Source organism: Callionymus lyra, chromosome 16 (assembly GCF_982586985.1).
Source record: "Callionymus lyra chromosome 16, fCalLyr1.hap1.1, whole genome shotgun sequence".
Classification (NCBI taxonomy): Eukaryota; Metazoa; Chordata; class Actinopteri; order Syngnathiformes; family Callionymidae; genus Callionymus; species Callionymus lyra.
Genome location: NC_141833.1, coordinates 23139135 through 23152134, shown reverse-complemented (window position 1 = coordinate 23152134; position 13000 = coordinate 23139135). Strand labels below are relative to the sequence as shown.

The window sequence follows — 13000 nt, the reverse complement described above, 5'->3', positions numbered from 1 at the left end:
CTTCATCATCATCATCATCATCACCTTCATCATCATCATCTTCATCATTTTCATCATCATCATCATCATCTTCATCATCATCATCTTCATCATCATCATCTTCATCATCATCTTCATCATCTTCATCATCATCATCATCATCATCATCATCTTCATCTTCATCATCATCATCTTCATCATCATCATCTTCATCATCATCTTCATCATCTTCATCATCATCACCTTCATCATCATCATCTTCATCATCTTCATCATCATCATCTTCATCATCATCATCTTCATCATCATCATCATCATCATCATCATCATCTTCATCATCATCATCTTCATCATCATCTTCATCATCTTCATCATCATCATCATCATCATCATCATCATCATCATCTTCATCATCATCATCATCATCATCATCATCATCATCATCATCATCTTCATCATCATCATCTTCATCATCATCTTCATCATCTTCATCATCATCATCATCATCATCATCATCTTCATCATCATCATCTTCATCATCTTCATCATCATCATCATCATCTTCATCATCATCATCATCTTCATCATCATCATCATCATCATCATCATCATCATCATCTTCATCATCATCATCATCTTCATCATCTTCATCATCATCTTCATCATCTTCATCATCATCATCATCATCTTCATCATCATCATCATCATCATCATCTTCATCATCATCATCATCATCATCATCATCATCATCTTCATCATCATCATCATCATCATCATCATCATCATCATCTTCATCATCATCATCATCATCATCATTAGCTCGAGGAGTTAGCATGAGGCCTTTCATTTCCAGGTGGAGACAAATAAAGATAAGTTAAAAAGTTAAGCGGTAACTGCAGGGAAGAAAGGATGAAAAAAGAGGAATCGACTGAGATCGAAGGAGTGAAAACTTCCTTGGAAATCAATCTGGACGTAAACAAATGATTCTGATCAAGAGCAACTTTGAGCCACTGAAGTTATGCAACATTAAATAATAATAAAAGTAATGAAGTTAAATCAACTCAAGGTCAAACTTAGTTGAATCAACGTTAAAGGATAAAAAGATCATTTTCTCTCACTCCTCCAGCCGCGATGGAAATGAATGCAACTTCCGTCTTCGCTGTTGTGTAGTGAAGCTCCTCACCAGGAGTGTGTGAATGTTACGTAGTGGTGCTTTAACCCAGAAGAGACGCTGGATGTTGTGGATGGATCTTCTGAAGAGGTTCAAGGGTCACCAGCAGCTTCAGCGTTCGTCGCTCCGTCGTGTCCTTGAACTCACCGTCCATCTTTTGTCTCGGAGGAAAACCTCCTCCACACTTCCTTCAGTCACGCCTTCTTCTCTCCCCTCGAGCGTCTCCTCGCGCTCTGGACCGAGGACTGAAGTTCTAGCATCTGCCCCGAGGGGAGCCGTGTGTGTGTCGGGCCTGAACGCACCGCGGCGGTGACACTTGAACGCACCATCGTGTTGTACCGGCTCTGAACATGCAGCCAAGACAGAACCTCCCTCAGGGAACAAACACACTCGCCTGCTTTCCTGCGGCTCCACATCCCTGGACCAGCACCGGGAACGTCTTCCATGTTGAGGAGAAATCGTAGCTTTAAGTTTCCATCAAATGACTTTTACATCTTCACTAAAAGCATTTAATAATCATTTTTATGATTAACTTAAATATTAAATTAAATTTTAAAAAATATTATGATTGAATTAAAAATATATAAAAATGTTCTAACTATTATACCAAGTATTTTATATTGAAGTCAAATCGCTAAAATGTAATAAAAAAAATTATTCAGAATTTTTATTTTTGGAATAATTGGATTTAGTATTAAAAGGAAAATCATTCATGGAGACAATATTACACCAACATTTATTCACTGAATTTAAAAGGATGTAAATAAAACAATATTTAATTTAGAAAATGTATTTATGGAATGATTGGAATTGGGAAATCAAACTGAAAGTGTAAAACGTTTTAATTTATTTTGAAAATATTCAAATAAACATGTTAAATTCAAACATTTAATATTCTGATGATATACTAACATAGTACGAGAGCTAATGTCAGTCAAATCAAACCACGCCCCTAATATTTTAAGATTTTTAGATTTTGAATGGCTTAAAAATCGATATATTCTATTACAGTAGCAACAAGTATATATGTGTAGTATTGTCCAGTACTTGACTCTGGTGTTGTGATAGTGTAGTAACAAGTATATATGTGTAGTATTGTCCAGTACTTGACTCTGGTTTTGTGATAGTGTAGTAACTAGTATATATGTGTAGTATTGTCCAGTACTTGACTCTGGTGTTGTGATAGTGTAGTAACAAGTATATATGTGTAGTATTGTCCAGTACTTGACTCTGGTGTTGTGATAGTGTAGTAACAAGTATATATGTGTAGTATTGTCCAGTACTTGACTCTGGTGTTGTGATAGTGTAGTAACAAGTATATATGTGTAGTATTGTCCTGTACTTGACTCTGGTGTTGTGATAGTGTAGTAACAAGTATATATGTGTAGTATTGTCCAGTACTTGACTCTGGTGTTGTGATAGTGTAGTAACAAGTATATATGTGTAGTATTGTCCAGTACTTGACTCTGGTGTTTTGATAGTGTAGTAACAAGTATATATGTGTAGTATTGTCCAGTACTTCACTCTGGTGTTGTGATCGTGTAGTAACAAGTATATATGTGTAGTATTGTCCAGTACTTGACTCTGGTGTTGTGATAGTGTAGTAACAAGTATATATGTGTAGTATTGTCCAGTACTTGACTCTGGTGTTGTGATAGTGTAGTAACAAGTATATATGTGTAGTATTGTCCAGTACTTGACTCTGGTGTTGTGATAGTGTAGTAACAAGTATATATGTGTAGTATTGTCCTGTACTTGACTCTGGTGTTGTGATAGTGTAGTAACAAGTATATATGTGTAGTATTGTCCAGTACTTGACTCTGGTGTTGTGATAGTGTAGTAACAAGTATATATGTGTAGTATTGTCCAGTACTTGACTCTGGTGTTTTGATAGTGTAGTAACAAGTATATATGTGTAGTATTGTCCAGTACTTCACTCTGGTGTTGTGATCGTGTAGTAACAAGTATATATGTGTAGTATTGTCCAGTACTTGACTCTGGTGTTGTGATAGTGTAGTAACAAGTATATATGTGTAGTATTGTCCAGTACTTGACTCTGGTGTTGTGATAGTGTAGTAACAAAGATATATGTGTAGTATTGTCCAGTACTTGACTCTGGTGTTGTGATAGTGTAGTAACAAGTATATATGTGTAGTATTGTCCAGTAAATTATTTTACTTAAACACATTGATAGAATATAAACCATAAAGATCAAGGTTACAGACAGTAAAACATTTCACTTCCTTGTGAGTCGACTCTATTCAAACCTGAGCTGGAGTTTGAGAAATGATTGTTGAAGCTACAGACGCACACAACCACCCACAGACTCACACCACACACACTTTTGATTGGATTAATCACACACTCCCACCAGTGCAGATAATGGCTTTAGAGCGACGAGTGTGTCTCAGCCTGCCTAGGAGAGGAGGAGAGGAGGAGAGGAGGAGAGGAGGAGAGGAGGAGAGGAGGAGAGGAGGAGAGAGAGGAAGTAAGTAAGAGGAGGAGAGGAGGAGAGGAGGAGATGAGGAGAGGAGGAGAGAGAGGAAGTAAGTAAGAGGAGGAGAGGAGGAGAGGAGGAGAGGAGGAGAGGAGGAGATGAGGAGAGGAGGAGAGGAGGAGAGAGAGGAAGTAAGTAAGAGGAGGAGAGGAGGAGAGGAGGAGAGAGAGGAAGTAAGTAAGAGGAGGAGAGGAGGAGAGGAGGAGAGGAGGAGATGAGGAGAGGAGAGGAGGAGAGAGAGGAAGTAAGTAAGAGGAGGAGAGGAGACGAGAGGCGGAGGGAAGGAAGGAGGAGAAACAGGAGGGAAGGGAGGAGTAGAAGAGGTAAGAGAGAGGAGGAGAGGAGGGAATAGAGGAGGAGATGAGAGGAGGGAAGGAAGGAGGAGAAGAGGAGAGAAGGTGTAAAAGTTAACTCGACAGGAAACACATGTGACGCTGGAGTAACTTCAAGTCGTTGAAGTTTAACTGTGTGTGTTAATGACAGAAGCAGCGTCAAGTCTTTCTTGTCCTCCTTCTACACAACATCTTTCTCTCCTCCTTCTACACAACATCTCTCTCCCCTCCTTCTACACAACATCTCTCTCTCCTCCTTCTACACAACATCTTTCTCTCCTCCTTCTACACAACATCTCTCTCTCCTCCTTCTACACAACATCTCTCTCTCCTCCTTCTACACAACATCTCTCTCCCCTCCTTCTACACAACATCTCTCTCTCCTCCTTCTACAGAACATCTCTCTCTCCTCCTTCTACACAACATCTCTCTCTCCTCCTTCTACACAACATCTCTCTCTCCTCCTTCTACACAACATTTCTCTCTCCTCCTTCTACACAACATCTCTCTCCTCCTTCTACACAACATCTTTCTCTCCTCCTTCTACACAACATCTTTCTCTCCTCCTTCTACACAACATCTCTCTCTCCTCCTTCTACACAACATCTCTCTCTCCTCCTTCTACACAACATCTCTCCCTCCTCCTTCTACACAACATTTCTCTCTCCTCCTTCTACACAACATCTCTCTCTCCTCCTTCTACACAACATCTCTCTCTCCTCCTTCTACACAACATTTCTCTCTCCTCCTTCTACACAACATCTCTCTCCTCCTTCTACACAACATCTTTCTCTCCTCCTTCTACACAACATCTTTCTCTCCTCCTTCTACACAACATCTCTCTCTCCTCCTTCTACACAACATCTCTCTCTCCTCCTTCTACACAACATCTCTCTCTCCTCCTTCTACACAACATCTTTCTCGTCCTCCTTCTACACAACATTTCTCTCTCCTCCTTCTACACAACATCTCTCTCTCCTCCTACACAACATCTCTCTCTCCTCCTTCTACACAACATTTCTCTCTCCTCCTTCTATACAACATCTCTCTCTCCTTCTACACAACATTTCTCTCTCCTCCTTCTACAGAACATTTCTCTCCTCCTTCTACGCAACATTTTTCTCTCCTCCTTCCATTGAAAAGTACTTTCATTCTTTTATTTTCTAGCTTAGCATCTCAGCATTGTTACCACCTTACAATGAGATGGTGGAAACTGCTAGATCTGATTACATCAGAAAACTGGGAGCAGCACAAAAGAAAAAAACCCAAAGTGTTGTTTGACACGTTTAATTGTCTCGTTTCTCCTGCTCCTCAAATCTGTGAAGCTGACATCAATGCATTGTTGAGATTTTTCATTGACAAAATTAAATTGATCAAAGAGAAAATCTCTCCCACTTTGTTTGGAACCCCTACTATCTCTGAGCCCCTCTCCTCCTCTTGGTCTTCCTTCACTGCTGTATCTTTGGGTGATATTCCGGCACTAGTGAACAAGATGAAACCCTCCTCTTGCTCAGATGACGTCCTTCCTTGTAGGCTTTTTATCAAAGTATTTGATGTAATTGGCCCTTGGGTTACCAATATGGTGAACCTCTCCCTTTTCAAAGGGGTTTTGATCTTGGAGAAGGTGGTGTCTGAGCAGCTGTCTTTGTTCCTGGATCAGAGCGACATCCATGAGAAGTTTCAGTCTGGCTTCCGTAAACATCACTCTACGGAGACAGCTTTACTGAAAGTGTCCAGTGACATCATGATGTTCTGGTTCTCTTGGATCTGTCCTCAGCCTTTGACACAGTTGATCACCAGATCCTGCTGAGAAGACTGAGGGATGAAGACTGTCTGGGTCTGTGTTAGAATGGTTCTCATCTTACCTTTCTGGGCGCAGTTTTAGTGTATCTGCCAATCAAATGAGGTCTGAATCGGCAGATCTGTTGTGTGGAGTCCCTCGAGGTTCTGTTCTTGGTCCTTTGTTTTTGCTGTACTTGATACCCCTCGGTAAAATCATTCAGAGATTTCATGATGTTTCTTATCACATTTTTACTGATGACATCCAGCTCTACTGCTCTTTTGATCCAACTGAGCCCCAGAGGCTGAACTTAGTCAATTGTTGCTAGAAATCAAACAATGAGTGAAAACACTGTACTTGGGTGACTTAGGTCAGTCTGTCAAACTGAGCCTGAGAAACCTGGGTGTTGTATTTGATAAAGACATGTCTCTTGTTCGACACTGAAGAAAACTGACCAGAAACTGTTTCCTTCAACTGAGAAAAATCTCTAAATTTTGTCACAACATGATCTGGATCTTAAATCCATGTGTTTGTTTCTTCTCGTCTGGACTATTGTAACAGTTTGTTTTCATGTCTTAACAAGAAGGATGTGTCTCGCCTGCAGTTGATACAAAACTCTGCAGCGAGAATTCTGAGCCGCTCTAGTAGAAGAACTCACATTTCTGCGATCCTTAAAACTCTTCACTGGCCTCGAGTTTCTTTCAGGATCAACTTTAAAATTCTGGTTCTTACTTTCAGATCTATTCATGGTCAGGCTCCTCCTTACATCACTGATCTGATCCAGCCTTACACCCCAGCTCGGGCTCTGAGGTCTGTGGATCAGAATCTACTGATGGTTCCACGCACACGGTTCAGGACCAGAGGAGAGAAATCTTTTCAGGCTGTTGCTCCTAAGCTTTGGAACGATCTTCTCTCTCTTTGCGCTTGATGATCTACTGACTCCTTTAAGAAACATCTTAAGACACTTTTATTTGTTCAGGCTTTTCATTTATTTTTCCAGACTCCTGTGTTGTTCTCAGTTTTATCTTGACCTTTAAAATATATATTTGATTGAATATTGTTTTGATTGTTTAAGCAACTTTTTGACCCTGGTCTGGAAAAGCACTATACAAATAAAAAATTCTTACTCACTTACTTACACCGTAGCTTAGCATTATAGCATTTCTGCAACTTTAGCTTAGCATTTCTGCCACTTTAGCTTAGCATCTTAACATTGCTGCCCTTTAGCTTAGCATTTCTGCCACTTTAGCTTAGCATCTTTACATTGCTGCCATTTTAGCTTAGCATTTCTGCAACATTAGCTTAGCATCTTAACATTGCTGCCACTTTAGCTTAGCATTTCTACAACATTAGCTTAGCATCTTAACGTTGCTTATTTTTTGATCATTCATTTCCGAATAATTTCCCTCATTATTCTTTAATTAAATCGTTAAATCTAAATGTTTTCAAATCTATACACAAGAATATGAAGGAAAGAATCAAAGAAAGAATGAACTAGTTTATCTAGAGACAGTTTAGTTTAAATATAGTTGAACATAAAACACCAGGATCTCTCGTTCGCGGGTCTTGAGCCTCGTGTGACGTCGTCTTATCTGAAGGTGAAGAAGCGACGACATCGACTCATGACTTGAGATGAAGAAGTAAAGACTCTGAGAAGCTGAGAAGCAATAACAGGCACGACTGCTTTTGAAGGCAGCAGTTAAACAAACACACACACAAACACTCACACACACACACACACACACACACACACACACTCACATCAGTGCAGGTATGAACAGATGCTCTTGTCTGTGGATTTAACCATGAAAAAGCTTCTTCTTCTCTTCTGACTCCATGTGTCGTTAGATTTGAATCTGAGCAGATTTGCTTTGTGTTGTGTTTGAAACATTAACATTAACATTAGCATTAACATTAACATTAACATTGACATTAACATTAACATTAACATTAACATTAACATTAACATTAACATTAACATTATCATTAGCATTAACATTAACATTAACATTAACATTAGCATTAACATTAACAATAGCATTAACATTAGCATTAACATTAGACATTAACATTAACATTAACATTAACATTAACATTAACATTAACATTAACATTAACATTAGCATTAACATTAACATTAACATTAGCATTAACATTAACAATAGCATTAACATTAGCATTAACATTAGACATTAACATTAACATTAACATTAACATTAGCATTAACATTAACATTAACATTAACATTAACATTAACATTAACATTAACATTAAAATTAACATTAGCATTAACATTAGACATTAACATTAGCATTAGCATTAACATTAGCATTAGCATTAGCATTAACATTAACATTAACATTAACATTAGCATTAGCATTAGCAGTAGCAGTAGCATTAACATTAGCATTAGCATTAACATTAACATTAACATTAGACATTAGACATTAGACATTAGACATTAACATTAACATAAACATAAACATAAGCATTAGCATTAGCATTAGCAGTAGCAGTAGCAGTAGCATTAACATTAGACATTAGCTGCGACCAAAGCTCTTTCCACTGAAGACCAGAGAAAACTGTGTCGTCTTCTCCGTCAAAGTGTCAAAGCTGTTCACTCGTCTGTTCATCTGACGGAGGAATGTCTCGAGCAGCTTGTCTTGCTACGAGTGCGCACTCTGACGGAGGAATGTCTCGAGCAGCTTGTCTTGCTACGAGAGCGCACTCTGACGGAGGAATGTCTCGAGCAGCTTGTCTTGCTACGAGTGCGCACTCTGACGGAGGAATGTCTCGAGCAGCTTGTCTTGCTACGAGAGCGCACTCTGACGGAGGAATGTCTCGAGCAGCTTGTCTTGCTACGAGAGCGCACTCTGACGGAGGAATGTCACGAGCAGCTTGTCTCAAGTTTGTTTCCTCCTCGATAGAATCTCCTCAGTGTCTCCTGTTTGTTTCCTCCTCGATAGAATCTCCTCAGTGTCTCAAGTTTGTTTCCTCCTCGATAGAATCTCCTCAGTGTCTCAAGTTAGTTTCCTCCTCGATAGAATCTCCTCAGTGTCTCAAGTTTGTTTCCTCCTCGATAGAATCTCCTCAGTGTCTCAAGTTTGTTTCCTCCTCGATAGAATCTTCTCAGTGTCTCAAGTTTGTTTCCTCCTCGATAGAATCTCCTCAGTGTCTCAAGTTTGTTTCCTCCTCGATAGAATCTTCTCAGTGTCTCAAGTTTGTTTCCTCCTCGATAGAATCTCCTCAGTGTCTCCTGTTTGTTTCCTCCTCGATAGAATCTCCTCAGTGTCTCCTGTTTGTTTCCTCCTCGATAGAATCTCCTCAGTGTCTCAAGTTTGTTTCCTCCTCGATAGAATCTCCTCAGTGTCTCAAGTTTGTTTCCTCCTCGATAGAATCTCCTCAGTGTCTCAAGTTTGTTTCCTCCTCGATAGAATCTCGTCAGTGTCTCAAGTTTGTTTCCTCCTCGATAGAATCTCCTCAGCGTCTCAAGTTTGTTTCCTCCTCGATAGACTCTCGTCAGTGTCTCAAGTTTGTTTCCTCCTCGATAGAATCTCGTCAGTGTCTCAAGTTTGTTTCCTCCTCGATAGAATCTCCTCAGTGTCTCAAGTTTGTTTTCTCCTCGATAGAATCTCCTCAGTGTCTCCTGTTTGTTTCCTCCTCGATAGAATCTCCTCAGTGTCTCAAGTTTGTTTCCTCCTCGATAGAATCTCCTCAGTGTCTCAAGTTTGTTTTCTCCTCGATAGAATCTCGTCAGTGTCTCAAGTTTGTTTCCTCCTCGATAGAATCTCGTCAGTGTCTCAAGTTTGTTTCCTCCTCGATAGAATCTCGTCAGTGTCTCAAGTTTGTTTCCTCCTCGATAGAATCTCCTCAGTGTCTCAAGTTTGTTTTCTCCTCGATATAATCTCCTCAGTGTCTCCTGTTTGTTTCCTCCTCGATAGAATCTCCTCAGTGTCTCAAGTTTGTTTCCTCCTCGATAGAATCTCCTCAGTGTCTCAAGTTTGTTTTCTCCTCGATAGAATCTCCTCAGTGTCTCCTGTTTGTTTCCTCCTCGATAGAATCTCCTCAGTGTCTCAAGTTTGTTTCCTCCTCGATAGAATCTCCTCAGCGTCTCAAGTTTGTTTCCTCCTCGATAGAATCTCCTCAGCGTCTCAAGTTTGTTTCCTCCTCGATAGAATCTCCTCAGTGTCTCAAGTTTGTTTCCTCCTCGATAGAATCTCGTCAGTGTCTCAAGTTTGTTTCCTCCTCGATAGAATCTCCTCAGTTTCTCAAGTTTGTTTCCTCCTCGATAGAATCTCCTCAGTGTCTCAAGTTTGTTTCCTCCTGGATAGAATCTCCTCAGTGTCTCCTGTTTGTTTCCTCCTCGATAGAATCTCGTCAGTGTCTCAAGTTTGTTTCCTCCTCGATAGAATCTCCTCAGTGTCTCCTGTTTGTTTCCTCCTCGATAGAATCTCCTCAGTGTCTCAAGTTTGTTTCCTCCTCGATAGAATCTCCTCAGCGTCTCAAGTTTGTTTCCTCCTGGATAGAATCTCGTCAGTGTCTCAAGTTTGTTTCCTCCTCGATAGAATCTCCTCAGTGTCTCAAGTTTGTTTCCTCCTCGATAGAATCTCCTCAGTGTCTCCTGTTTGTTTCCTCCTCAATAGAATCTCCTCAGCGTCTCCTCCTCGATAGAATCTCCTCAGTGTCTCCTGTTTGTTTCCTCCTCGATAGAATCTCCTCAGTGTCTCCTGTTTGTTTCCTCCTCGATAGAATCTCCTCAGTGTCTCCTGTTTGTTTCCTCCACGATAGAATCTCCACAGCGTCTCAAGTTTGTTTCCTCCTCGATAGAATCTCCTCAGTGTCTCAAGTTTGTTTCCTCCTCGATAGAATCTCCTCAGTGTCTCCTGTTTGTTTCCTCCTCGATAGAATCTCCTCAGCGTCTCAAGTTTGTTTCCTCCTCGATAGAATCTCCTCAGTGTCTCCTGTTTGTTTCCTCCTCGATAGAATCTCCTCAGTGTCTCCTGTTTGTTTCCTCCTCGATAGAATCTCCTCAGCGTCTCAAGTTTGTTTCCTCCTCGATAGAATCTCCTCAGTGTCTCCTGTTTGTTTCCTCCTCGATAGAATCTCCTCAGTGTCTCCTGTTTGTTTCCTCCTCGATAGAATCTCCTCAGCGTCTCAAGTTTGTTTCCTCCTCGATAGAATCTCCTCAGTGTCTCAAGTTTGTTTCCTCCTCGATAGAATCTCCTCAGTGTCTCCTGTTTGTTTCCTCCACGATAGAATCTCCTCAGCGTCTCAAGTTTGTTTCCTCCTCGATAGAATCTCCTCAGTGTCTCAAGTTTGTTTCCTCCTCGATAGAATCTCCTCAGTGTCTCCTGTTTGTTTCCTCCTCGATAGAATCTCCTCAGTGTCTCCTGTTTGTTTCCTCCTCGATAGAATCTCCTCAGCGTCTCAAGTTTGTTTCCTCCTCGATAGAATCTCCTCAGTGTCTCCTGTTTGTTTCCTCCTCGATAGAATCTCCTCAGTGTCTCCTGTTTGTTTCCTCCTCGATAGAATCTCCTCAGCGTCTCAAGTTTGTTTCCTCCTCGATAGAATCTCCTCAGTGTCTCAAGTTTGTTTCCTCCTCGATAGAATCTCCTCAGTGTCTCCTGTTTGTTTCCTCCACGATAGAATCTCCTCAGCGTCTCAAGTTTGTTTCCTCCTCGATAGAATCTCCTCAGTGTCTCAAGTTTGTTTCCTCCTCGATAGAATCTCCTCAGTGTCTCCTGTTTGTTTCCTCCTCGATAGAATCTCCTCAGCGTCTCAAGTTTGTTTCCTCCTCGATAGAATCTCCTCAGTGTCTCCTGTTTGTTTCCTCCTCGATAGAATCTCCTCAGCGTCTCAAGTTTGTTTCCTCCTCGATAGAATCTCCTCAGTGTCTCCTGTTTGTTTCCTCCTCGATAGAATCTCCTCAGCGTCTCAAGTTTGTTTCCTCCTGGATAGAATCTCCTCAGTGTCTCAAGTTTGTTTCCTCCTCGATAGAATCTCCTCAGCGTCTCAAGTTTGTTTCCTCCTGGATAGAATCTCCTCAGTGTCTCAAGTTTGTTTCCTCCTCGATAGAATCTCGTCAGTGTCTCAAGTTTGTTTCCTCCTCGATAGAATCTCCTCATTGTCTCCTTCATAGAATCTCCTCAGTGTCTCCTCAATATAATCTCCTCAGTGTCTCAAGTTTGTTTCCTCCTCGATAGAATCTCCTCAGTGTCTCCTCGATAGAATCTCCTCAGTGTCTAAGTTGGTTCTTCTCCTCCAGGATCACTCTGAACGGGATGAAGGTGTCCAGACCCGACGTTCGCATCGGTCGCTACAGGATGATCAAGCACGAGCGCGACAAACACAACGAGCCCAACCCTCAGAGGTACTGCAACAGTGTCGCACACTTGTGTGTTTGTTGTGTGATCGAACATCACAAATGTTCCCACGAGTCGCACACGTCACAGCGGCCGATACAACATGTATCAGTTCAGTAAAATGTGGTTATTTTCATCCATTATTTTCAACCAAAACACTTTCTTCACCTTTTTTAGTCGAGTTTGTGTTTCTATGTTTCTTTATTTTTTATAGAAAAAAGGCAAGTTTTAGTTTTTTGCTCCCTGTGTATGCAGTTTGAGATAATAAGCTGAAGGCAGAATGCTAAGATGCTAAGCTTAAATATCAGCAATGCTAAGATGCTAAGCTAATGGGGCAGCAATGCTAAGATAAAGTTGCAGTAATGCTGAGAAGCTAAGCCAAAGGGGCAGCAATGCTAAAATGCCAAGATAAAGTTGAAGCAATGCTAAGATGCTAAGCTAAAGTGTCAGAAATGCTACGCTAAAATGGCAGCAATGCTAAGATGCCAAGCTAGATTGGCAGCAGTACTAAGATGCTAAAATAAAATGGTAACAATGCTGAGATGCTAAGTTAAAGTGGCAGAAATGCTAAACTAGAGTGGTAGCGATGCTAAGCTAGATTGGCACCAGTACTAAGATGCTAAGCTTAAATGGTAACAATGCTGAGCCAAAGTGTCAGAAATGCTAAGCTAGAGTGGCAGCAGTACTAGGATGCTAAGCTAAAGTGGAACCATTGCTGAGATGCTAGGCTAAAATGGCAGAAATGCTAAGATAGAGTGGCAGCAGTACTAGGATGCTAAGCTAAATTGGAACCATTGCTGAGATGCTAAGCTAAAGTGGAAGAAATGCTAAGCTAGAGTGGTAGAAATGCTAAAGCTAAAGCTAGCACGAAGACAAAAG

The 13000-nt window shown here is 40.8% G+C and overlaps 1 protein-coding gene across 1 annotated transcript in view; it reads left to right on the top strand.

Annotated features, from left to right (window-relative positions):
• The window catches only part of b4galt2 (beta-1,4-galactosyltransferase 2), a 167722-nt gene that overhangs the window by 138068 nt on the left and 16654 nt on the right, over nt 1-13000 (top strand). The window contains exon 7 of the mRNA XM_087810637.1: nt 12025-12129. Within this exon, the coding sequence (XP_087666763.1) occupies nt 12025-12129 (105 nt within the window). The remainder of the gene's footprint in view (nt 1-12024; nt 12130-13000) is intronic.